Source organism: Myotis lucifugus, unplaced genomic scaffold (assembly GCF_000147115.1).
Source record: "Myotis lucifugus unplaced genomic scaffold, Myoluc2.0 scaffold_65, whole genome shotgun sequence".
NCBI classification, from domain to species: domain Eukaryota; kingdom Metazoa; phylum Chordata; class Mammalia; order Chiroptera; family Vespertilionidae; genus Myotis; species Myotis lucifugus.
In genome coordinates this window covers 4,012,109-4,039,617 of record NW_005871113.1, presented here as the reverse complement: position 1 = coordinate 4,039,617, position 27,509 = coordinate 4,012,109, and the positions used below count along the sequence as shown (strand labels likewise).

Below are 27,509 nucleotides of genomic sequence, written 5' to 3'. Positions count from 1 at the left end.
CACACGTGGTGGCCCCAGGGCGAACGCTGAGTGACAGCGTCTGCTCCGTCACCCGGCCTCACCCGCCTCACTTGTCGGGGCGTGGGGGTGGGGGGATTCCAACTGCACAAGAGCAGAATCTAACGGAATCGCTTTATTTGGATTGGAACCCCTTCGGGTGCGTTTCCTTTGCGGAGAGAGCTCGCATTTACGGAACGTGGCGCTGTCTGCTCTGAAGGCAGCGTCCGACCTCGACGGACAGCTGTGCTGGCGCGAGGGTGCAAATCCGACCTCCTCCGCTGTGGGACCTGGCCCTAGGGGCACCCCTCGGGGCGCATCGGTAAACTCAGGGTCACCTGGGCCTCTTTGTCTCCCCCAGTTCCTCCCTCCTCCTCGTGCCCCGCCGGGAGGCGCCTAGTCCTCCAGCCGCCTCCACCGAGTCAGCCCCCGGACTCTTTCCAGCGCTGCCTCCTCCTCCGCCTCCGGGAACTCCGCCCGCCCTTGACGAGAGCTCCCGATTGGCTCCCGCGCCATCACGAGGTGCTGTGACACCGTGGGGCGGGGCGACTGTCCGCCCCGCCTGGCGCTCGGGGCATTTACTTTGCTTGCGGATCCAGGCTGCGTGTGTTGTAGTTCGGGCTCCCACCGGCCTCTCCCCGTCGGAGAGCGGGCCACGCACCGGAGCGGTGGGCCAAAAGGTTGGGTTGGGGTGCCGGGAGGGCCTCGGGTGCTGGGCAGGGGTGCAGGGCGGGGGAGGGGGCTGGGGGCGCGAGGCAGCGCCGGGGAGCCCAGGGACTTGGCCGGGCCGGACGACGAGGAGGGAGTAGCGGTGGCGACCGGGCATCCGCCTACGAAAAGGATACCTCCCGGTCCCCGGGGGCTCGCCGGCCGGGAAGATGAGCGCGGAGCCGCAGAACGGGCCCAAAGCCGGCTGCGTGGCCCTGAATGGGGTCCCTCGGGACAGCCCCACGGCCGTCTCGGGGGCCCTGGGCAGGCTGCAGACTCAGCTGGCCCCGGAGGAGGAGACCCAGATTCGGCTGCTGCCCACGACCCCCGGGGAGGAGCCCCCAGGGGCCGAGGGCTCCCCGGCGCCCCGGACGGCGCTCTCCGCGCGGCGCTTTGCGGTGCTCCTGATCTTCAGCCTGTACTCGATGGTCAACGCCTTTCAGTGGATCCAGTACAGCATCATCAGCAACGTCTTCGAGGGCTTCTACGGCGTCTCCTCGCTGCACATCAACTGGCTGTCCATGGTGTACATGCTGGCGTACGTGCCCCTCATCTTCCCAGCCACCTGGCTGCTGGACACCAAGGGCCTGCGCCTCACCGCCCTGCTGGGCTCCGGCCTCAACTGCCTGGGCGCCTGGGTCAAGTGCGGCAGCGTGCAGCAGCACCTGTTCTGGGTCACCATGCTGGGCCAGGCCCTGTGCTCCGTGGCCCAGGTGTTCATCCTGGGCTTGCCCTCCCGCATCGCCTCGGTGTGGTTTGGGCCCAAAGAGGTGTCCACAGCTTGTTCCACCGCCGTGCTCGGCAATCAGGTAAGGTACTAACTAGGTTGATAGATGAGAATCGGATGCTTAAAGGACCAGATAAAGTGATAGGCCATGTGAGCCAGGCATACGGGTGGACCTTCCGGAGGCTTGTCTAATAAAGGGATAGGAGTCAGCCTTGGCTTAAAGGGGGATTTTGGTCTCTTTGTAAGGAAAAGACTTTGAAAAAACAGGTTAAAGTGAGCACCTGATCACTTTGCTTTGAGAATTACCTGTAAAATAATTAACTGAAATGGCTCCTATGTGCCTGGCATCATAGAAGACTTGGCAGTGCAGTAATGAATGATAGTAGCAGCCTGCAGAGTGCTTGGTACATAACAAACACTTATACATGACTGCTAATTAGATGTTCTAGAGATAAAAATCTCACAAAATTCCTGAGTCCAATGACCAATTTTTAAAAATATATATATTTTATTGATTTTTTACAGAGAGGAAGGGAGAGAGAGTTAGAAACATCGATGAGAGAGAAACATCGATCAGCTGCCTCCTGCACATCTCCTACTGGGGATGTGCCCGCAACCCAGGTACATGCCCTTGACCGGAATCGAACCTGGGACCTTTCAGTCTGCAAGCCGACGCTCTATCCACTGAGCCAAACCAATTTCGGCCAATGACCAATTTTTAACGGTAAGAAAATGAAGATAAATCACAGATCTTGGAACCCATTGTAAAAGGGTGGCTTACATTGCCAAGTCTCCATTAAGGTGCTTGTTAGTCTTTTCTTACACCATAGGTCCCAATTCCATTAGCATGACTAGGAAGAATGTGTGGTTTTTTAAAATTGCAGATTGATTCTCTTATAACTTAAATTTTGCATATGGAGTTCTATACTTTATGTAAATTGTATTGAGTGTTCATTAGCTTGAGGAGAATCTAGTTAAAAATCTGTACACCAAGAACTTCACATCTCTCTGTACTACATGTAGCAATATATGCAGTTATGTAACAAAAGAATGTTACTTCTGCCCTAGCTGGTTTGGCTCAGTGTGGATAGAGCGTCGGCCTGCGGCCTGAAGGGTCCTGGGTTCAATTCCAGTCATGGGCACATGCCTGGGTTGCAGGCTCAATCCCCAGTGGGGATCGTGCAGGAGGCAGCCAATCAATGATTCTCTCTCATCATCGATGTTTCTCTCTCTTCCTCTCTGAAATAAATATATATATATTAAAAAAGACACTAATAAAAAAAGTTACTTCCAATCCAATACTTGTTTCAAGATCACAGTAAGATTTATTTAAAATCCATAAAAAAAAGACAAACTCTACATGCTTTCCTTTCTCTAAAAGTGCAGAAGGGGTAGCTTGAACTATAGTTGTTTTGTATCCAAAATATTTTATGACCAATATTTTAGTTGTTTGCTTCTGCATGCTTGGATAGGAACTGTTTACTTAATGTATTGTACATTTACATGCCCTAACCAGTTTGGCTCAGTGGAAGAGCCCTGGCCTGCGGACTGAAGGGTCCCAGGTTTGATTCCGGTCAAGGGCATGTATCTTGGTTGCAGGCACATCTCCAGTAGGGGGTGTGCAGGAGGCAGCTGATCGATGTTTCTCTCTCATCGATGTTTCTAACTCTCTATCCTTCTCCCTTCCTCTCTGTAAAAAACCAATAAAATATATTTTAAAAAAATATTTTACATTTACAAAATTATATTCAAGATTAATACTTCATTGAGCATGACAAATATTATCAACTCCATAGCCATGGATTATCTATTTCATGGATAAGAAATGGAAATGTCTTCTCATAGGTAGATTTCCCTCTAACCATCAGGGCCTTCTTCCTATATTTACTTGGGTGTTCTCATCCTTCCTTGACTCCAGTAGCTCATGACCCCCATGTGTGCAACTTCAGCCTAGATTATGGAGTGATCATTTATAATAATATACAACATGATTCAGCACTCACTAAAACCTGGCACCACACTAAGTCCTTTACTTGCATGTGTCATTTAATTTAGTAATGTAAGGTAGGAACTATGATTCTCCCCAATTTATAGATACAGAAATTGAGTCTTGAAGGGACGAAATTATTTCCTGAAAGTCACATAGCTAATTAGTGCCAACATTCACACTCAAGTCTGTCTGACCCCTGAATTCTAGATTGAAATTAACCATCTAATATTGCCAGGTCTCTAACCTGAGAGAACCTTTCAAAACATATCAAGCCATTGCCCTGCTTTGAACTTGCCAATGATTTCCCACAGTACTTAAAATCTGAACTCTACTTTGAATTATACAACCTTACTAATATGTCTTATTTGGTTCCTTAAACAATACGAAACTTGCATTTTGCATAAGCACCTTTGCAGAAGCATTCCCTCTGCCTGGGATGTTCTTCCTGCTTAGGATGACATTATTACATCCTTATGGTCACTGAGTCCTCAGTTTAAATTCATTTTAAATATCACTCAGTGGCAATTCTTGACAATCCCATTTAGAGTTGTCCAATCATTCTCTTATTACATAATTATACTTTAATTCCCTATGTAGTGCTTATCACTGTCTGGTATATTTATATGTTTGTATATTAACCATTCTTTATTACTCACTTCCCATCCCCACCATCAGATTGTAAGTTTCATGAAAATAGGCACAAGGTCTGAATGTACACACTTGTATCACCAGCATTTCTTACAATGCCTGGCACATTGTAGAGTCTCCATAAAAACTGCTTGACTATATGGATAAGTTTCAGATTCATTGATACTGGCCAGCTGGATTTAGCCACTTGGATATCCCATACGACCCCACCAACCAAAATTGACTTCGCCTCCTAGCTCTTTTCTCTTCATTTCTACTGCCACTGTCTTAGCTTTGGCCACCTGCAGCCGTCACCTAGAGAGCTTGCTAACCGACCTTTCCATCCGCAGCTCTTGCTCTCTTCCCTCTATTCTCCACATCCATCCAGTGTGGTCTTTCTAGTAGCTCTGTCTGGGCACTCCCCTGCAGCGGCTTCCATTGCCCTTCGGATAAAATTCAAACTGTCTAAGATGACTTTTTATATGCCTCTCTGGTCCCAAGATCATAGCCAGGGGTATAGCAAGGTCACCAAGAATAACTTGGAGGTTGTGGTTGCCAAGGACTCCTTTTAAAGTTTTCAAATCTGACCGAGAACTCTGACATTTAGAAGAAGAAAGAATTCAAACTATTGTGACAATGTCTGTCGTTCCAGCTCGACCTCCTGCCAGTTCCTCAGCTTCACCTCTCTCCACACCCCCATCCATCCTCACATGCCTACTCTTTCTCTGCCCTGAGGGAAATTGTGTGCTCTACTCACAGTTTCTCACAAGGTCATGCTCTCTCTTCCCTTTGTACATCATCCCCTTGTCTGGGAACATTTCTACTTCACTTGGCTAACTCCAGTTTCTTTTCTTTTTTTAAAAAAATATATTTTTGTTCATTTCAGAGAGGAAGGGAGAGGGGGAGAGAGAGAGAGAAACATCAACGACGAGGGAATCATTAATTCACTGCCTCCTGCACGCCCCCTACTGGGGATCGAGCCTGCAACCCGGGCATGTGCCCTTGACCTGAACTGAACCTGGGACCCTTCAGTCCGCAGGCTGACACTCTATCCACCGACCCAAACCGGCTAAGGCTAACTCCAGTTCCTTAATCAGATCTTTGCTCCTCCAGAAACTTTTCCTGAACTCTAAGTCTATATAAGGTGCTCCTCCTAAGTACTCTCTTAGCTAGGGTGACCCTAAGTTTGCCTGGGACAGTACACCTGTTGTCCAGTATAATTACTCCTGGAGTCCCTTTCACTCTGAGTAGTATTCTTGTTTGGATCATAAATTACTTGATCTTCACAGTCTTATCACCTACCTCTCCATTATAATACTATACTTACTACTCTCTTGTAATTACCTGTTTAATTATCTCTATCTAGCCTTTTGTAAGGGAGCAAATGAAATATTTGGTAAATGTTACCTCTGCCTCCTTTTTTTTTATACTCACCTGGGGATATGTTTATTGATTTTAAAAATGAACCACTTTTGGCTCTTTTAAAAGAAAATGATTTTAGAGAGAGAGGAAGAGGGAGAGAGAAACATCAATGTAAAAGAGAAACATCAATCGATTGCCTCCCATATGCACCCGATGAGAATCGAACCCACAACCTGAGTATGTGCTCTGACTGGGAATTGAACTGGCAACCACACCAACCAGGGATGTTTATTGATTTGAGAGAGAGAGGAGGGGGTGGAGAGAGAGAAACATCCATGTGAGGGAGAAACATTGATCAGTCACCTCCCTCACCCAAAGAATATAATATTTCCTTCCATTGAGCCTCCTTTAGTACTTTGATTTTATTTCTCGTTCTATGATTATCATACTCAGCCTTATATTTTCCTTACTGATGTGAAGTTCACATCACATAAAATAAACCATTTTAACGTGAGCAGCTTAGTGGCGTCTAATACATTCACAATGTTGTGTAATCATCACCTCTGTCTAGTTCCAGAACATTCTCATCCATCCTCAAATAGCCAATACCTACTACACAGTCACTCTCATTTCCCCATTCCTTTTGCCCCTAGCATCCACTAATTTGCTTTTACTCTCTGTGTTGATCTATTCTAGATACTTCATATAAATGGAGTCATACCATATGTGACCTTCTGTGCCTGGCTTCTTTCACTTAGCCTATTTTCAAAGTTCACCCATGTTTTTAGCATGTATCAGTACTTCATTTTATGGCTGAATATTTCATTGTATGGATATACCACGTTTTGGTTTATCCATTCATCCATTGATGGGCATTTGTGTTGTTTCCACCTTTTGGCTATTGTGACTAGGGTTGCTATAATATTCATATACAATAGTCAACATTTGTTTGAAAACCTGGCTAAATAGCTAGGAATGGAATTGCTAGGTCACACGGTAATTCTATGTCTCACTTGTTAAGGAACTGCCAAACTTTTCCACAGTGACCACTTCATTTTACAATCCCACTAGCAGTGTACAGAGTTCCATTTTTTCCACATCTTGCCAACATTTCTTATTTTCCCACTTATTTTCTATTTTAGTGGATATGAAGTAGTATCTCATTGTGGCTCTGATGTGCAATTCCCTAATGCAGTGATGGCGAACCTTTTGAGCTCGGCGTGTCAGCATTTTGAAAAACCCTAACTTAACTCTGGTGCCGTGTCACATACAGAAATTTTTTGATATTTGCAACCATAGTAAAACAAAGACTTATATTTTTGATATTTATTTTATATATTTAAATGCCATTTAACCAAAAAAAAAAAATCAACCAAAAAAATGAGTTCGCGTGTCACCTCTGACACGCATGTCATAGGTTCGCCATCACTGCCCTAATGACTAATGATATTGAGCATTTTTTTTTCCACGTGCATATTGCACATTTGTGTAGCTTCTTTAGAGAAATGTCTATTCAAGTCCTTTGCCCACTTTTGAATTGGGATGTCTGTCTTTCTGTTGTCGAATCATAAGAGTTCTCTATGTATTCTGGATAGTAGACCCTTATCAAATATATAATTTACAGATATTTTTCCCATCCTATAGGTTGTCTTTTCTCAATCTTATTTTGCATGTTCTTATTCCTTTTTATTGTAAGCATCAAACTTTCGAGCAGCATTATTTAGGTTACAGGAGCTCAGTGAATGCTTGTTGATAGGGAAGAGATCTGTCAGCAATTCCTCTTTAACGGTACCATTGTAAAAAGACATTAGAACGTGGTGCTTTCGAGTTCACAGAAGCACCTCACATACACTAGCTGTCCTCTTTGTGTTGTATTAATTGGCAGTACGTACTTCTTTCTCTTCTGAGATAGCTGTTAACAGGACTATTTATTTTACAGCTTGGAACTGCAGTTGGCTTTCTGCTACCACCAGTGTTGGTGCCCAACACTGTGAACAACACAGATCTTTTGGCTTCTAATATCAGTACCATGTTTTATGGAACATCAGCCGTCGCCACACTTTTATTTATTTTAACAATAATTGGTAAGTGAATTATTCTCCCTAGAGCTTAAGTAGATAAATGCATGACAAACGTACGAAAAGAAAAATAACCAACCCTAAACGTTGTTATTACTATCGCAAATGCCATTTGCTTGTTTCATTCTTGCCGTAACGCTGTCTTGCTCAGGTAACGAATGTTACAGCTCTAGGGCTATGTATGGTCCATCTATTTTAATACTGTAAAGGGTTTGAAGACTAATTCATCTCACTTGCCTCCCTACTAACTTTTCTTTCCTGATAACTGTTGGTTTCCAACATTAACTGCCTCCTCCTTGCATATTCCTCTACATGTTCTGCATCTTCCGCTAACCTAGCCAGGGACAAGTTCTTGTCAATGCTTTGATATGATGCAGAAAGGCTACAATCTTCCTTTTAATGATAAGTCCTTCTGAGGATCCTCAATGTAATAATTGATTGGATCTGAAAATGTTGACCCGTGAATGACCCTGGGCAGTGGCAAGCTGTTCAGCAGAATTTCAAACTGTGGCAACTATCTACTTGTTAGGCCACGCCAGCACAGTTCTGCTGCCACCCTCCGCCACTGAGTCCTCTCGCCGGGGCCTGTGTCTTGAAGCAGTCAGTCAAAGTCAGCTGCAAGCAGCCATCATCAGTTTGGAAGAAGGTTTGGGAAGGTCTGCTTTTTAAAGTTTATTTTTAATGGGAAACAAGTTTGATTTCAGGGAAAGGGCTAGGTAAGGTTTATTTAAGTAACATACCTGCTAACCTAACTATAATACTGCCCTTTAGGCGCTCAGTATATCTTAATGTGAGAGGAAGGGCACTTTAAAGATAAAAGGCCATCTTTTAATCATTAAAATTTACAATTAAATTGGGGTTTTTCATTTATACATTAATTTTACCATGGCTATCATAGTAATGAAAAATTCAAGTTCTATGATCTCCAAATATGAAATCCTCAATGTTCAATGAAAGGTATGCTGAAGACGATAGAATGTTTTGATAGAGACTGCCTTCATAGATGAACTTCAGGTATAGGAAGCTCGGCCACATATTTAATTTTCCTTAAGATAATGAACAAAATATTTTCTTGGTAGCATAAGGAATATTCTGACATATCCAGTCTACTTATGGTTGGTTTTTGTGTTTCAGTTAGTGACTGGCATATTTGTTGTGTGCAGACTACTGAAAATGGACAAATTATCCCTGTACTATTTTAGCAGTTTAACAAAGTTTTAAAATAAATCTATATATCTTTAATATATATATATATATATATATATATATTTTTTTTTTATTGTCTAAAGTTTTACTTATGTCTCAAAGAAATCTATATTTTTAAAAAGCAAACTCTTAAGTATAATTTTCTGATAGCCATATTTGATTTGCTAGATGAAATATAGTTCATATGCATTTTGCATTCATGAGTCTTCTATTAGCAACAGGGATTATTACAATATAAAATTCTCTTTCCTTCGATTGCTTATGAATCTTCACATAAATTCTGGTTTTCCTTTTCTTTATTGTTTTCAAATTGTATCTTTGGAAGAAGTGAGAGTAATAGATTGTATATGAGATATCTATAGATATGAAATTACATATGTACACATATGTGCTTAAACATATATAATGAGATGCTACAAATATAAGATTTTTATCTGTTAAGGGAGAAGGCCAAAAAAATATAACAACTCCACAATAATCAGTGTGACCATTGGCATATCACCCTGTGCTATTTGAGAATTTAAGAGAGAACTATTTATGTACATAATTACTTATTTATGTACTCATAGTTTATAGTAGACAGTGAATAGAAATGGGGGTGGGGGAATGTAAAAACATGGACTGGAAATGGAATAGGAAAAAAAGGGCTTACTGTCAAGTTTTGCTTGGTGACCAGTCTTATGATATCAAGCCTAGTGTAAAAGCAAAACTATACACAGTTGTGATGTGAATGTCTTAGGTTGAAAATTGTGACATTTAAATTAAAATTTTAATTTGAATAAATTAAATATGTATCCAAATATTTGCTGTTGAGGAAAATTTGGGTTATTTAAAAAGTCCTTAATTACTCAAAGGTCCTAAGTTACTAAGAGACAATCCTACTTTCTTCTAAATTCTACCCATAAATACTTTGGAAGCACAGCCTAAATTATTTTATAATTTATGTTTTTAGCAACGTGACATAACTAAATTGGTCTTTAAGCAGTCTTCCTAAAATACTGTCTTGAGGGTTCATGCCATGTAACTCTTTTACCCTCCCTCACAGAGCTTGAGTATAATCCATCTGGCATTTCTAAATTAACCCAAGCCCTACACTAAATTTACACTACTACCCCCTTCTTATTGGGAGAACTCTATTACGGCCTCTAACATTTGATTGCTTGATATGTATCAAACATGCGTAAAGGCACACTATATGCTTATCTCATTTAATTAATTAATTGTTTTATTGGCACAAGTTTTTGGTGGGGAAAAGAGAAGAAGGGGGTAAGAAGGCAGTTGTTTTTCAGTTTCAAAAGATAAGGAAAAAGCCGTCTTTCATCCTCTGAAAATGCAGTACAGGGTCACAGACCAATGGTTTTTTGTTCCTTTTTCTTTCCTTCATATAGACTTAAACCCAACTTTATTATATGGTGTAGCTGGTAGATACACGCCTGATTTTGTTCCAGAGGGCAACTGACTGCCTGAAATGAAAAGATCACATTTCTATTCAGAAAATAAATCTAGTGGATTTAAAGACTATCAAGAATCGTTTTTATTTTGCATTTGAGTTCAGATCTGAGCCATTTAGACTCATTTTACCATAGTAAATAAAAACCGAAGAAAATTAAGATTCAGTAAATATTCATGACTACCTTGTAAGCATTTTTGCACTCTGAAACTTTGCTTTACAACTGTGAGTTCTGTATGACCAATATTAATAAAAAAGATATTTCCTATCTTAACTAGGACCCTTTCAGGAAAGGACAACAGACTTCCTCAACAGTGCAAGGAGCAGATAGGGTGAAAGGAAGCGGAGAAATTGCAGCAACTTAAACATTTATGTCTACCAGTCCTCCAATGTAAGGATATTACAAAGTAAATATATATGAGATATGTCTCCTCTTGAATTAGTTGTAAGACCTGTAAAACTAGAAGTCTGTTTTAGTTATATCATAGTTAATCATGTTTTGGTGAATAAAGAACTTTAAGTTTTTAATTTTTAGCAGCAAACAGGAGAATTAAAGAATTGCAGTATTACATGGAAGCTTTAAGGATCATTTCTTTTGCAGTGATTTTCCCAGCTGGCTGGGTATTGATAGCATTTGGAGAATTTTTTTTTTAATTTAAGTTCTTTATTGTTTAAAGTATTACATAAATCTCCTTTTCCCCCCATTGACCTCTCCCCAGGCGCCCCCAACCCCCAGAGAGTTTTGTGTTTAATACAGATTCACAGGTTCTGTTCTGGAGGTTCTGATTCATTGAGTCTTGGATAGGCTCATAAAATCTGTATTATTTTAAGTTTTCTACATGATTATGATTGACAGCCAGGTCCATCAGATCTAGCCCACTTTTTAAAAATATATATATTTTATTGATTTTTTACAGAGAGGAGGGAAAGGATAGAGAGTTAGAAACATTAATGAGGGAGAAACATCGATCAGCTGCCTCCTGCACACTCCCCACTGGGGATGTGCCCGCAACCAAGGTACATGCCCTTGACCGGAATCGAACCTGGGACTCTTCAGTCCACAGGCTGACGCTCTATCCACTGAGCCAAACCGGTTAGGGCGATCTAGCCCACTTTTAAACAACAAGGCAGGCCTTCATTGTTGGAAGAAATAGCCACTATTAAAAAAGAGAGCGAGAAAGAAGTTCTGGTCTTTTAGAAAATATTACCTTTTTTCTAATCTTTACTCTCTTTCATTGATTCTAAAATGTATACTTTTATCAAGAAATCTCTGAAATCAAAATGCTTTTAATAATTAATGGCATCTAAGATGAATAAGTTCCACATTATGCCCATACTTAACAATACCATATTGTGAACTTAAAATTTGTTACGAGGGTACATTTCGTGTTGCGTTCTTTTCACAATTAAAAAAAAAATCGATGGCCTATAACATTGGTGCCAACTGAGACATGATTATGTGAAAACCTTCTATTGATACCTAGCAAGATCATTGCATGCCAGCGTCAGACCATCTTAGATTTCAATGAAATACAGTATTTTCCACTTTATTTTGGTTTAAATTTTTGAGTCAGTACTAAGACTAGATTTTGATTTCTGATGTACCAGATTTTAGCGATACTGGAAGAAATAGCCAATATCTAGCCAAACCCTACAGAAATCTCTCCCTAGCCATCTGTTGCAGGAAGTTAGTAGATCCTTCCCTGCCCAGCAAAAGGGCAGTCTCTTTTGAGACTGTGAAATCTGTCCCTAACTCCATAGAAATGGGCGGTGCTATGACTTATAGAATCAGAAACCATTACACTTTTCTGTCTCTCAGCTCTACCCCTAGATTGCCCATACGTAGCTAGAGTGAGTCAGCAAGCAGTACCCCTGAATCCACCTGGACCTTTTCAGTTCTAGAGGTGGGATTGGATAGATGATAACACTTATGCCAGATTTCAGAAGAAATAGTTACTAACTCAAGACAATCCTCTAGAAGTTCAATAATATATTGGCTTGCTCCTACCTGATGTTACCTCTAACTACAAATTGAACTAAAGTTAGAAATAGAATTGTTGAATACTTAATAAAGATTACTCTTGCTTAACTAAAACTGGAATAACCAGCGGGCAAATTTGTAATGTATCGCTAATGGTTTTGCAGTTTTGAATGGGCCAAACCTCTGAGTTTTAGTTTCAATGCCAAACTAGTCATCACTTAGAAATCAGTGAAAAATGAAAAGCCTTACTCTTGGACTTTCTCTGCCTCTTTGAATGTAAACTGAATTTAGTCACCTCACTAAGGAAGATGCATTTATTTCATGACCTTTTCATGTACGTTTCCAGCATTCAAAGAAAAACCTCGCTATCCACCAAGTCGGGCTCAAGCAGCCATTCAAGACAGTCCCCCTACCGAGTACTCCTATAAGAACTCAATAATGAACCTGTTTAAAAACATGCCTTTTGTCCTGCTATTGATCACATATGGTAAGTGGTTTCCTTTTATCTTCTTTGATGTCTCTATAAACCTTTGAGCATTGTAGATTCTTTCCATTTAATCTAGTGGTTTGAGCTTTCATTAGTGCAGTAGGGTTGTTAACTCTATAAAAGTAATGATAGCATAGTCATAAACTTAAATGAAAAAAGCAAAAACTTTAGGGTGGATTTTCTTACATGTTTTTAAAATAAATGAATAGACCTTGAGTAGAGGAGCAGTGCCTTCTTTTGTGAGTTCCATGGGTACTTTAGATGCTTTCTGAACTACAGTTAGGACTGCTGTAACCATGTGGGAAATGGCATCAACATTGTCTTGTTTGGCCCTGTGCAGACTAGAGTCTATCCTGACTTCTCGATCAAAACTAGACATTAAGGAGGTCACCTTGACCAGTTATAACTTAAAGGAAATTCTCACTCTCCCAGATTTTTCCGGATGGCTGACAGATACTCATCTTAACTAACTTTAACTGCAGTTTATTCTTTGTTTCTTATATTAGCACAGTTATATTCACCACCAACACCTCCTATATCTGTCTTACTTGCCTTCACAAATCATTTACTTTTGTTTACATTATTGAGGGAGTACACACCCTAGTATATGATTGTTTTACAGGTTATAACAAATTATGCCCTGACCTAAACTCTTACCCTTTTATCAGGATTAATTCCTTTTTCTTTTCTTTCTTTTTTTTTTTTTTAATCTAATGAATTCCGGAATCTAAAACTTCTAACTAGGAAGTAGAGTGGTTCACTATTATCTCTTAGAGCAAATCCTTTTCTTTAGCCTGTCAGTTAAGGTGGCTTCTTTCCTATGCCCTTTTATCATTCGCCCTTTCCCAATACAAAATTCTCTTTCAGCCAAATTTATAACCAACCTCCTGTCACAGACATATACAATCACACACACAAGTATGCCTCCACATGCTTATATACTGTTCATTCTAGTCTCTGTGACTTTGTGCCATTATTTCTTGTACCTGAAATGTGCAAGCAGTTCTACAACAGCTAGCTTAACAGTTATCTCACTGTTGTTCATTTTATTTCACCAGTAATTATCAGATATCAACAGTAGTGCCATAGATGCTGTGTGAGCTAGGAAGAAGCATGATACAGATATGATTTCTGTTCTAAAATAATTATAATCCAATGGGAAGATAATAGAAACATCTGAAAAGTAAACAACAGTGTAAGAGATGTTTATCAAAAGGTAATAAGTTGTACAGCAAGTGCATGCTAAAGGCACATGCTTCCATGATTACTAAAGCAGAAAATGGGAAATGTCACCTTTGCTCACATTTAAAGTCTATGGCCATGCCACTAAGTGCCTGGAAAGAGAAAATCTGGAATAGTTGTCAAGAGCTCTAATGACTAGAACATTATGCAGATATAAAAATGTGATGTTTGGCAGAAGAGAAACTATATAGTAAATTGCCCTGAGATCACTGATTACCCATACAGGAAAAGCAGAGTAAAATTAGGTCTCTACGTCATACCATACACAAAAATGAATTGTAATAAATTAAAGACAAAGGGTAAACATGAGAACTTTAAAGTTTTAGAAGGAAGTATAGGAAACCACATTAGTATTCTTAAAAGAATTTCTTAATGCAAAAAGTACAAACTTGAAAGATTGATAAAGATGATTGTATCAAAATAATGGTCTTTTCTAAAAAGCATCAGTAAAATGTGAAAAGACATAGATTCTGAGAAAAATGCCTGCAATGTATATAACCAACAGAGGCTTAGTACCTACAATATAAAAGTAACTCTATTGATCAACAAGAAAAGAGCAAGCAATCCAAGAAAACTGGAAAGCATTTATGTGTTTGTATGTGTGTAGTGCTCATATGTATGCTCAACCTTCCTAATAGCCAAGGAAATGCCAGTCAAAACCAGAGCAAAGTATTCCGGTAATATCACTCAAATTGCCTCTCCCTATAATTTTTTAAAAATTTAGTGAAAACAGGTTTGGCAAGAATGTGGAGTAAAGGAATTCTGCTGGTAGTGTAAACTGATGCAACCATTTCAAAGAGCAATTTGGCCTTATCCAGAAAGTAGTCCTACTCCTAGGTATATACTTAGAGAAACCCTTATGCATAAGAACAAACACAGAATAATCATTACAATATTGTATTAGTGAAAAACTGGAAAACATTTTCCTATCATAATCTCTAGTAAGTTAGGTGTTAATTGATCAGTGTTTGTTGACAGGATAAGAGATACATAAATTGAAGTGTATCCACACACGGACTATTACACAGCAGAGAAAGCAAATGAACAGAACTAAAAATAACAGCACTGATAAATATCAAAACCATAATATTGAGAGATGAGAACAACTTGCAATGGATACAAATAATATATTATTTATATAAAGTTTAAATACACACAAAATTCTAATTGTAGTTTATGAATACACATAAATAGCTAAAATAATTATAACATCTAAAATGACAAATCCCAAGATCGGGATCAGGGTTATCTCTGAGAAATAATAAGAGAAAAGGGTAAGATTTCAGCTAAGGTCTAAAAATTGAATCTGAAGCAAAGATGGTCAAGTGTTAATGTTCGACAAAGCTGGGTGAAGAGTAAGAGTGTTTGTCAAATTATTCTCTGTACTGTTTTGTATGCTTGAAATAAAGAGAAAGAGAGAAATAATAATAAAGAGAAAGAGAGAAATAATAACCTTAAGTTTCAACCAGCTTAAGAGACTTACCTAAAGCCACACATTATGTGCAAGGAAACACCAGGATTCAAACCTAGTCGTATGCTTCCTGATAACCAGCTGTTTTATTTCTCTCTTTTAAAGTATTCTTTAATTAATATTGTCTTACTAATTGCCTTGTCAGTCTTGATGCAGGGGTAAGATCTCTGAAGCAGGGATTGTGCCTTATGCTTTAACGTTCATTACCTCAAGTACACTGTGGGTGCTCAGTAAGCAATCCGTTGCTTCATTGCCATATACATTGTTATGTTGCTTCATTGCCATATACATTGTTTTGCGTGGGGCTATGATTCATGGTCAGTATATCAGAATCTAAATAGTGATAAATGGTGTAATGACAGAATTTTCCTGTCATATTCTCTAGTAAGTTAGGTGTTCATTGATCAGCTCACATCCTGAAATGGCAAGAGCTCTTAATTTTCTCTGTCAACTGAGAAATATATCGTATTTTCACAATTGCCACAGAGAACTCCATAGCACTTTATGAACTGGTAATGGTACATTTATTTATAGCTTTCTGCTTATTATTATAGGTATCATGACTGGAGCATTTTATTCAGTCTCAACATTATTAAATCAAATGATACTGACGTATTATAAGGTAAGCTTCTGCCGATATTGTGTTGCATGCTTGGCCAAGGATTTTCCTTTAGCAGTAGAATTGCTGTTTGCATGATCATAAGAGTAACGATTTATGACCTTGTTGTTGTAAAAGATTTATATTTGTTTCAATTGAGAATACATTTTCTACAATATATTTTTTATTGATTTCAGAGAGGAAGGGAGAGGGAGAGAGAGATAGAAACATCAATGATGAGAGAGAATCATTGATCAGCTGCCTCCTGCACGCCCCCTACTGGGAATCGAGCCCACAACCCGGGCATGTGCCCTTGACTGGAATCAAACCTGGGCTCCTTCAGACCACAGGCAGACTATCCACTGAGCCAAACCAGTTAGGGCGCAATTGAGAATACATTTAATCTAATTTATAAAACACCCAAAATGAAAAGCAGAAAGTTGTTATTGCTTTGACAATGCCTACCTTTTTAAAATTACTATCCTTTTTTAAAGAAATAGTGTGACTGCTTATATGGAAAAAGACAAAAAACATTTTAAGGGAAACCAACACAAATATGAAGAAGTAAATATCAAGCCCTGACCTCTCTTTGCTTCTGAAAGGAGAAAGCAGTTGTAATATGTAAAAGCTGTCAGATTAACCTCCTTTTCAGGCATCGGTGACTTACTTAGGAATTCTAACAAAAATCACTGTACTTCTAATTATGGAGGATCAAGAAAATTCCCCTTTTTGATTTCTCCATATTTTAGGGTTTTTTTCTGGTTTGAAAATAGAATGTCCTTTATAATGTGCTTTACCTTCCCCCACTCGCATCCTAAAATACAGACCGAATCTTCCTATTATGTGGTATGCTTAATTCTATCTGATTATTTCCATTGACTATGTGAAGGTATGGGAATGTGAAGGATGCATTAGAATTAGAAGTGTCTGATTAACTTCTTATGAAAATTCTTTTAAGGGAGAAGAGGAGAATGCTGGGAGGATTGGGCTAACACTGGTGATCGCTGGAATGGTGGGCTCCATTCTCTGTGGCTTATGGCTGGATTATACCAAAACATACAAGTAAGCGAAGGTAGATAGATGTATGGTGTTCATTTGGTTTTAAAGAAAACTTTGCTTTTTAGTTTAAAAAAATAAAAAAAGTGTTATTACTACAAGACTTGGATTCTAGGCACTCTTGGGTTCCCTTCACTTCTGAATGTTTCTGTAGTTTACATATTGTCCAATTTTGTGGGTCATATTTATTTAAAGTTTGAGAACTTGGATACATTTGAATTGTTCTCCTCCAATAATACTCATGCATACCACTTCTTTAAAAAAGTCCTTTCTGAGAAACACTTAACTCTGACAGAAGTTTTATGCTGCTTTTTTCTCATGTTGTGAGCTTAAAAACAAGCAAAATGTTCTTTCCTATCAGAAAATTATTATTATTGAGCATAAGGATTTTTTTGGTAAAAAAGTTTGACTACAGTGTCCCCAGCTATAGCACCACTTAACTATAATATAATACATAATATGAAAACACTATATTAATTGTACATCTATATGGAATCGGCAAAATGATAATACAAAAGGAAAAGCGAGTAATACCAACTGGGAGACTGAGAAAGGGGTTTCAGAGGCAGCATCTTTTGCTCTGAGCCTTAAAGAAATAGCTACAGTTTTTAACAGGCAGAAACTTTCCATTTGCTTGGGAGGAATACATGGATGAATGAATGAAGGAAAGTGAGGTGAATAAGTGAAATAAATATGGAACTGTGTCCTGTCCACCTTCAAGGCCCAAAATATGTTTAATACCATTATCTAACCCAGTGGTTCCCAACCTTTTTTTGGCCATGTCCCACCTAAGCATCTCTAAATCCTGATGCCCCCCTGTGACATATAATTTTTATTATTCAAAAAGTGAACTCCTATTCACAAGGAGGAAGCCTAAAAGGCCATTAACTTGGTCTAAACAAGCTTCCAAAGAACATGGCATCCATGAAAGAGAAAAATAAAAGAACGAAAGGACAGTTGAAGTACTGAGCAAGAAATCACTAAGAAATTGTTAAAAAAAAATAATATGAAGTGATATTAAAAAAAACAAATAAAGTTTCAAAACATATAATAGAGAACTGAAATGCATAAATATGTCACAATATATATTTATATTCTGTATATGAGGCTCCCACAACCATAAGAAATGCAAAAAATTCAGTTAATAACTCATTCTCACATTGCCCTCCTTAAAAATCAAATTGCCCCTCTGTGGGGCATGTGCCCCACCTTGGGAACCATTGATCTAACCCCTTTCAAATTACCTCTGATCTTGAATTCTCCAAGATACTTCTCCCATAATTTAAGATAGCACTTGCTACAGCTTCATTATTATGAAATGGTAGCTAGAATGAAACCCGTTAAATTTATAGATGAAGGGATCTTATGTAAGGGATTAAACTTATTAATAATTTTGGTCCATTATATAATTAAAAAACTTGATAGGCATAGCAATGTGTTCTCTGTTGCCCTGGCTGTCTTCTCAAGTTAGCTAGGAATTGTAGCAAGCAATATATAGTCCCTGTTCTTACGACACTTGTGGTCTAAATGGGGAAAACAAGTCAGTCACATAAAAAAAATTAAATAATAATAATACAGACTAAAATAGATGTCATAAGTCCAATAGACATCAAGTACCAATTATTTGGATAGTAAAATGATAAGAAATTTAGAAGAAAGAAACAATGTTGTAAGCTTCAATGGTTAGGAAAGGCATTTTGGAAGAGGTAGAATTTAACCCAAGTCTTGAAATATGGATAGGGAACCATCCCATTTGGAGACATAAAAATGATGTTATCCATATGAATATTCCTTCCTGTACTAGCATTAGATGTGGTGTGGGTTTTGTTGTCTGCTGTTGTTGAAATTTAAGCTTTGAAGTCCATGCTTTGGTGGAAATATTTTCCATAGATAAGGGAAACCTAATCTTGAAAACCAAAGTATTTATTACTGTGTGGACAGAGCAATGGCTAACCACATGATGATATGCGCTTCGGATATAATACTAACAATTTTGTTTTGTTTTGTTTTAGACAGACTACTCTGGTAGTTTACATTTTGTCTTTTTTGGGAATGGTTATATTTACTTTCACACTGGACCTTGAATACATTATCATCGTGTTTGTTACTGGAGGGGTGCTTGGGTAAGTATCAAAAGGTGATTAGGAGGAATAATAGCATGCTGTTATGATTCTGAAATATTACTACTGTGGGTTTTATTTTATAGTAAATATATTCTTATTGATTTTAGAGAGAGAGGAAGGAAGAAGGGGAGAAAACCATCCATCGGTTGCCTCCTGCAGGTGCCCTGACCTGGGATCAAAATTGCAACCTTGGTGTGTGCCCTGATCGGGAATCGAAGTGGTGACCTTTCGGTGCACAGGACGACGCTAAACCAACTGAGCCACAGCGGCTAGGGCTACTGTGGTTTTTTAATTTTTAAAGTTCATCCAAGGGTTCTTTAACATTTTAAACTTTAAAAGATTCATCCTGTGCACATACATGTGTAATACTTCAGAAATATAAAAAAATAGTTTTTTGTTTAATTTTTTTTTAAACATATTTTATTGATTTTTTACAGAGAGGAAGGGAGAGAGATAGAGAGTTAGAAACATCGATGAGAGAGAAACATCGATCAGCTGCCTCCTGCACATCCCCTACTGGGGATATGCCCGCAACCCAGTTACATGCCCTTGACCGGAATCGAACCCGGGACCTTTCAGTCCGCAGGCCGACGCTCTATCCACTGAGCCAAACCGGTTTTGGCAAAAAAATAGTTTTAAATTGGATTTTTTTTTGGTGTTTGTAGGTGAACGTGGATATGCCTTACTTAGTCCAAGTAACTTTATTTTTCTCAGAAAAATATTAGACATTGTTTTGCTTCTCAGTTCTTGTGGTCTTGGGGGTCAATGGATGCACAATAAAAGTGCCTTCCTTTCACATACCAACTTCAAGACATTCCCTTATCTGATCATTCAAATGGGCCCGAGAGGTAGAATGACTGCCTCTGTGCGACATTGCCCTTCTGCTAATCCTGTAATTCTGGATGCATTTTCCTAGTTTCTTCATGACTGGTTACCTCCCCTTGGGCTTTGAGTTTGCTGTGGAAATCACGTACCCTGAATCTGAAGGCACTTCATCGGGTCTTCTCAATGCTGCTGCACAGGTAAGCCTCTGACTTCCCTTCCACCTGCGATGACTGGTTTTCCGAACATTCCGGCGGATGATGAGTTTGACCCTAGTTTTTGTTTTTAAAATCCCACCTTTTAATGATTCTAGAAGTCAAATCAAGTGAGTAAAAGCGTTAAGAAAATTCTGGGGAAAAACGTTGTACTTATTTTTCAAAAGCAAATTTGATGAAAATAATTATTTTATTTTAGATTTTTGGAATTCTGTTCACCCTGGCTCAAGGAAAGCTCACATCAGACTATGATCCGCGGGCAGGAAACATATTCCTCTGCGCTTGGATGTTTGTAGGCATCATTTTCACAGGTAAATCAGGCTATTTTTCTGGCAAAAGTACTTGTATCAGATTGTCCTTATGTTTAATTTTCACGTATACTGATTCTGACTGGCTTGGCGGAACTCAAGACAAAAATGAGATAGAAAGCAGGCCATAATTTGTTTTCTTCCAATGCTATGAAGCTGTTAATTTATCTTTCAGGTTTCAAATTCAATACAATCACTCTGCACAGAAAACAAAATGTTGCAACGAGAGTCAGTAGACAAGCGACCTCACCTTTCAAATCCTCCTTTCCTCGTTTATGCAATAGGGTATTTAAAAGCCTGCCTTCGAGGGTTGTTAGGAGGATCACTGGAGGTGTCTGGCACCTAGGACAAGCCTAATCATGTTAGCTATTACTACAATGTGGTGGTGGTGTAAGAAGTCAAATGGTGGCGATAGAAATAGCATCTGGCATGGTTAGCCAGTTCTTACGCTTCTTGGGTGTAATCAGAAGAGCCCTAGCAGGATAGTGGGTAGTGCCCCACCTCCAGAGAAAGAGCGTGATAAAGAACTTGGATCCATGCTTTGTCCAGACATACAGTGTAAAATTGGATTCAGAAGCAACGCATGTCCAAGTAGTGCCCTCTGGTCCATGCTGGCTTCTACTGTTATTTCACTTGCTCATTTCTTTCTGCCGCCCTTTACCAACACGAGAGACAGAATCTATCCGGAAGATGGGAAGCAAGGCTTCCTTCTTATGTTTATTGAATACCTGATCCTTCTTTTTGAAACCCCCAACATGAAATCTTACCAGTGGTAAACATTTATTTCGGAAATACACAGCCACCTAAGATCACTGTCGTTCGTTCGTTATGTTTAAAGAGCGTGAGTGTCCCCCGTGCCCTCCAAGGAAAACATCCCAAGGAGCATTAGAGATCTCTCTGTCATATATTGTCAGTTTTGCTCAAATAAACTCATAAAAATTCTCTAAAAACAAAACAAAAAGCCAAAAAAAAAAAAAAAAGCACATCCTGCTATGGGGGAGTTTCCCCCCATTTTCTTCAGTTAGTAATATAAAACATACAAAATTTTGAGGCATGTAATACTTTAACTGCCTTAACTACTGATCTGTCATAAATAATTCCATGTTGACTCTTAATTTCCAGGGAAAGTAACATATGTCTATCAAATAGTGTTATTATTATTTTTGAATATATTTTTATTAATTTCAGAGAGGAAAGGAGAGGGAGAGAAACATCAATGATGAGAGATCAATCATCGATCGGCTGCCCCCTACTGGGGATCAAGCCCGCAACCCAGGCATGTGCCCCTGACTGGAATCGAACTGGGACTCCTCCGTCTGCAGGCCCACGTTTTATCCACTGAGCCAAACCGCCTAGGGCGTTATTGTATTTTTTTAAAATATATTTTTGTTGATTTCAGAGAGAGGACAGGAGAGGGAGAGAAAGAAACATCAGTGATGAGAGAGAATCATTGATAGGCTGCCTCCTGTACACCCGCTACTGGGGATCGAGCCTGAAACCCTGCACCAGGAATCAAACAGTGATTTCCTGGTTCATAGGTCAACGTTCAACCACTGAGCAACACTGTCTGTGCTGTTATTGTTGAACTTTTGAAAAAGGGAGCTGTTTTGAACTCTGTTTTCACATTATTTTTATAATCAGTTCATAAATGTCAACTCAAACAAATCAAGTCTAGAAAATTGATTAAGTGAAAAAAGAACTTTGAAATTGTTTTACGTTGATGCTTCTCCCATCTAAAAATGCTAAGTAACTTCTCTCACATGTTGAGAATTTTACTGGAGGGAGTGTGATGGATTCACTTGTATAGACAGGAAAGAGGGCTGGGAAGTCCTGAGGTGTGATGAAGGTGGTACCTTTTCTTTTTACATTTCTTCCCCTGGAATTGCTGCGAGTTCTTGCTTTGACATAGGAATTAGCATTTGAATGCAGTTCCTGTAAAGCACGTTATTTGTCCACAGCCCATCTGCATCCATTGAAAAAAGTGGGTGATAATGCCATTCATAGTGTTTGTAAATTCTACAGTTAGTATTAATGATAAAATACACATTTTCTCCATATTAAAAAAATAAGTGAGTAGCCTCTTTGATTTGGCAAATTGTACAACATTGTAGAGCTGATCAGTCAATGGCGATCATGGCTGCAATTTAAAGCTTAGTGTTTTAATATCTAAACTGCTTTTAAATATGATCTCATTGCACAACATCACCAGTTTCTTCAAAGTCATTTACATGTGTCCAATTAGCTCAGCATAAATATCTGAATTTCTAAACTGTTGGTATCAGCAATGGAGCAGAAGTATAAGGGAGAATGTGGATTTCAAAGGACGCCTTAGACTAACTTTTATGACACCAATTTTACTTTATTTTATGACTGACTAGAGTAGTGAACTACCCACCAGCTTTTATCTTCTTTGCTTATTTCACACTCTCCTTGAGCGGTTAGTCTAAGTGGATTAACTGCCACTTACACTAGTAACTCCAAATCTGTGTCTCCAGACCCTGATCTCTTTTACATCCAATCATAGATTTATCTTCAGACCTGGATGTTCCGTGGGCATCTCCGCCTGTCCAGGACTGAACTTACCATCTTCTCATCACACTTATTCCTCTTGTATTTTTAGTTTCAATGACTAGGACCACCATCTATTCATTCAGTTGCCCAAACGAGAAAACTTAAGTCACCCACTTTTTTCTTTCTGTCCTCCTTATGTTTTTTATATTCTTTGTAGGTGTGTTATTGAGCATTTAATGACTCTTTTTACCTGCTTTATGTCCATTTTTCATATTCTATCAAAGCAACAAGTCTTACGGTTCTATTCCCAAATATCTCTGAAACTTGTCCCTTTATCTCCATTTCTCACATATGCATGCTTCACCATGCCTCTCTCAGCAGGATTAAAACCTCTTAACTGACCTTCCTGTCTCTAATCTTGTTGCCAATAATGATCCTCCTTGCAACTGCCAGACTGAGCTCCTTGAGTTATCAGTCCCAAAGTTTGTGCGTGTCCCCGAAGCTTCAAAAGGCCAATATTAAAAATTTCAGAGCTTGGAGTAAGGAAAGGTTCATTTGATCAAGAAGGCACCACCAGCTTGAGAAGATGAGGGTGCCGTAGACATTCCTCAAATCCATCTTAAGAGAGCCCAGAATTCAGGCTTCTTTTGTGTCAAGGGAAAAATAAGTGAGGAAAGGAGGGGGAGGGCAAGATGTGATTGAGGACTCCAGATATCTGGGTGCCAACAGGGATCCAGGGAAGAGGGTAAATCTCTAAATCTCTTTGTTCCTGGTCCACTGATGTTGACCCCTACTAGTCTGAGCCTGCTCTTGAGGCTCCTGCAAATCTTTGATAAACAGTCATAATTTTGTACATACTTTCCTACCTCCTCTGAGAGGCACCCCCTGGCAAGGGCTATTCTTTCAACAACTCAAGCCTCAAGCAGCATTCCTCTAATGATTAGCATATCTACAGCAGGAGCTATGTGCCTGAAAGCCTTGGGGAAAATGCAGGCTAGAATTAAGATAGAGTCAGAGAGACTGAGAGAGCGTTTCACTCTATTACAGCCCTGATAACATCCTCCCCTCTCAGATGCAGTGAAACTCTTTACACGGTGTCCACAATACCTACCAACCCAGCCTCGTATCCTGCCATCTCCCTCAATGATCCCTGACTACCTCTAGTGCCAAGAATAGGCCTCTTCCTGTCCCAATAGCTTTGCATATGCTGTCATCTGCCCGCCCAGAATGCCTTCCTCTGTCCTCTCATATGTTTGACAAGTTCCTACTCATTGTTCAAGTTTCAATTCAAATGTGTCTCCTCTGGCAAGCCTTCCCTGATTTCCTTTGCCTAACATAGGCATCTCCCGCCTCCATGCTCCCATGACACCTTATACAACCCTGAATTGTTGCAGTTCATTATATAGTGCCTACGTGTCAATATCTCCCTACATGGGAAGGTGCTTTAGGGAAAGAACTGCACTGTTCATCTTTGTATCTTGTTTCCTGGCATCTTGTATTTCCTCACTAATGAATGACTTGCTAATTAAGTCAATGGCTTAGAGAGGTACTATTACTTTTTCAGACCACAAGGATGCTGTTGAATATTATGGCACTGTGGTGGGCTAAATTTGACAAGATCAAAAAAGACTTTGCACTACTTAGAGAAAGTACAATGCTACTTACTCTGCGGTAACTGTTGGTGCTTCTGTTTCAGCATTAATCAAGTCTGATCTGAGAAGACACAATATAAACACAGGAATTACAAACGGCGACATTAAAGCTGTAAGTAATAAATACTTCTATGATTATATTATTGAGAAATGTGTGCATGGAAGAAGTGTGAAGCCAATCTATTCCTCAGCTCTTTCTTTATCCCTGAGCTGATTGCTGATCTCGCATAATGCATGTGCCAGATGTTATAAACTTTCTCATCTTCTGATTCTTTCCACAGGTGCCAGTTGATAGTCCCACAGATGAAGAATCAAAAACTGTTATGATGTCCAAGCAGTCAGAACCAGCAATTTGAGCTGAAAGGAAAAGTTAGTAGCATGTGATATTTGAGCTGTCAGGCTTGGTTCATAGGTTATGAGGAATGGACACTTACTTGAAAATTACTGTATGGCTCCTACATGCAGTCACTGTTTTTGCCTAATTGTTAACTGAAGCAATATTTTGCTTACATCCTTTTAACACTACCATTATCTAACGAGTGTCCCATTTTTAGTCTTCTATCATCTATCTCAGAGTAAGCTTCTTGATATTTATTTTTCAAAAGTCAATGTTTTTCTTTTTTGTGGAAAGTGGAAGCTTACGTGGCTTTCTAAAATGATCGTGTGGAGGTCTAATTCCTTTAAGTCACAGAAGAGGATGTGCAATTTATATGTAAAAATACCCAATAGGACCGAGTGTCCTATTGGCTCCCTTTCCAGCTGTCGAACCCCCTGAGTGTGAGTACAGTGTAGCCACAGGACACTTCAGTCCACCGAAGGGCAGTGCTGGGATGCTACTTCCAGACAACTGCTACGGTTTCCCGTTTCTTACATTCTTGTTACAAAGCGCTTTGTAACAGGTACTGACATTGACCATAAAACCATTCAGTGTACAGACTGAACCCACCCACGACTTTGGTCTTATGTTCTAGTTCAGCTCAGGAGCCAGACACAGGCTCAGCATCTTGACTTCTCTGCTCTGCCTTCTTATCATGGGAGAAATGGTAACCTATATTTTTTCACTCCGGTTTGAAATAGAAATGTTTTGTACCCACTGGCTTTTTTACTCGCTTTTTTTTTTTTTTTTTTCAATATATACCTTTCTAGTAAGAAAATGTCATCATATGTGTAACTGGCTTTTCCATGATTTCTTGTATCACATCGTATACTTTTGCCTTGAAGATCCCTAAGATAAGGAAATCTGTGCTCAGCCTGGGTGGTCCGATTTAGTGGAGACTGCTTAAAAAATGCTGTCTAGCCCTGGGCTGGTGTGGCTCGGTTGGTTGGAGCATCGCCTCATGCGCTGAAAGGTGGTGGGTTCAATTCCCAGTCAGGGCTACTCAGGTTTCAGTTCGATCCCCAGTTGGAGTGAGTACGGGAAGCAACTGATCAATGTTTCTCTCTCTCTCCCCTTCCTCTCTAAAATTGATAAAAAGGGCATGTCCTCAGGTGAGGATTTTTAAAAATGCTATCTATGCTAATTCTCCAGTGTCATTTCTTAAAAATATATTTTATTGATTTTTTTACAGAGAGGAAGGGAGTTAGAAACGTCAATGAGAGAGAACCATCGATCAGCTGCCTCCTGCACACCTCCTACTGGGGATGTGCCCGCAACCAAGGTACATGCCCTTGACCGGAATCGAACCTGGGACCTTTCAGTCCGCAGGCCGACACTCTATCCACTGAGCCAAACCAGTTAGGGCTCCAGTATCATTTTTAAAAAATTTTTATTTTTATTGATTTTAGAGAGGGAGGGAGAGAGAGATAGAAACATCAATGATGAGAGCAATGATGAGAAAGAATCATTGATCGGCTGCCTCCTGCACGCTCCCTTATTGGGGATTGAGCCTGAAACTCGGGCATGTGCCCTTGATGGGAATCGAACCCGGGACCCTTCCATTCACAGGCCAATGCTGTAGCCAAACAGGTAGGGCTCTCCAGTGTCATTTTTTATGACTATTCTCCTTTGAGAAATACGGTACCCAGGCATGTGCTACCTCGGTTTGTCAAGAGAGTGGGTCTTGTCTTCACCACTCTACCGTCTCCATACTGTAGGAACAGCCGGCGCTTTCACACGCTCAGGGGAAGCAGCATAGGACCAAATGTGTTTCCACAGTGCCTACCTCTGCGTTTTGTTTACAGTGAGAATTTAGATGTTGTTCACATCCTGACTCTCTAAACTGATAAGGGAATATCCTCCTCAGAGTAATGACATTTAACAGCCGTGATATTTATATTATGTCCACACAAACAAGAAAAGCCAACCCGCTGTACCCTTGATACCCTTGAAGTGAATTAGCAGCTCTGATCTGAGCATCACGTATGCATGGCTTTATACTAGAACGATAACATCGTCTGTAATCAACCGGTTATGTAGAATCCTACCCAGAGGCTGTGTCACCAGAACAACTCGGCTGGGAGCCAGGAACTCCAGGTCCTGGATCTGTTTCTAGCTGTCCCTTCATCCATATAATGAATGTATTCAATTTGATCTCAAAGATCTTTTAAAAAGTCATCATGGGGTGGACCAAATCATGGTACCACAGGAACTTAACTAAAATATAGCTGAGACATTCCCTGGGCAATTGGATAAACAACTATGGTTGTTACTTTGTGGATACGGGGATTTAAAATCTGTCTTTAGCCTTTTTATTCAGTTGGTGAGAGCTCTGGCAGAATATGCTGACTCGTTAACTTCCTTAGCTATTTACATGAGGATTTCATGGCCCCAAATATATTCTAAGGTCCCTCCTCTGAGTGATTGTTGTTTATTTGTTTGTTTGTTTTTTAAATATATTTTTATTGATTTCAGAGAGGAAGGGAGAGGGAGAGAGAGGGATAGAAACATCAATGATGAGA

At 39.6% G+C, this 27,509-nt stretch overlaps 1 protein-coding gene across 4 annotated transcripts; it reads left to right on the top strand.

Annotated features, from left to right (window-relative positions):
* Positions 1-659: 659 nt before the first annotated feature.
* Positions 660-27,508, top strand: FLVCR1 (feline leukemia virus subgroup C cellular receptor 1). 4 transcript variants are annotated; one of them, XM_014456843.2, is made up of 11 exons: positions 660-1,514; positions 7,351-7,495; positions 12,473-12,613; positions 15,881-15,948; positions 16,883-16,986; positions 18,993-19,103; positions 20,020-20,125; positions 20,340-20,451; positions 24,656-24,723; positions 24,893-24,980; positions 27,463-27,508. In XM_014456843.2, exons 1-10 carry the CDS (start codon positions 876-878, stop codon positions 24,965-24,967), a joined length of 1,569 nt encoding a protein of 522 aa, XP_014312329.1. In that variant the 5' UTR covers positions 660-875; the 3' UTR covers positions 24,968-24,980; positions 27,463-27,508. The 4 variants fall into 4 exon arrangements, 3 of the variants coding, with proteins under 3 accessions (XP_014312329.1, XP_023610535.1, XP_023610534.1); XM_023754767.1 differs by lacking the exon at positions 27,463-27,508 and adding an exon at positions 26,180-26,198; XR_002829554.1 differs by lacking the exon at positions 27,463-27,508 and adding an exon at positions 20,624-20,733 and having other exon boundaries at positions 746-1,514; positions 24,893-24,960.
* The last annotated feature ends 1 nt before the right edge of the window (position 27,509 follows it).

Excerpts from the sequence above, each read along its gene's own strand:
- FLVCR1 (XM_014456843.2), top strand. The coding sequence starts at position 876 with ATGAGCGCGGAGCCGCAGAACGGGCCCAAAGCCGGCTGCGTGGCCCTG. Across the intron at positions 16,987-18,992 it reads GATTATACCAAAACATACAA|ACAGACTACTCTGGTAGTTT; the intron begins GTAAGCGAAGGT and ends GTTTTGTTTTAG. Across the intron at positions 20,452-24,655 it reads TGTAGGCATCATTTTCACAG|CATTAATCAAGTCTGATCTG; the intron begins GTAAATCAGGCT and ends CTTCTGTTTCAG.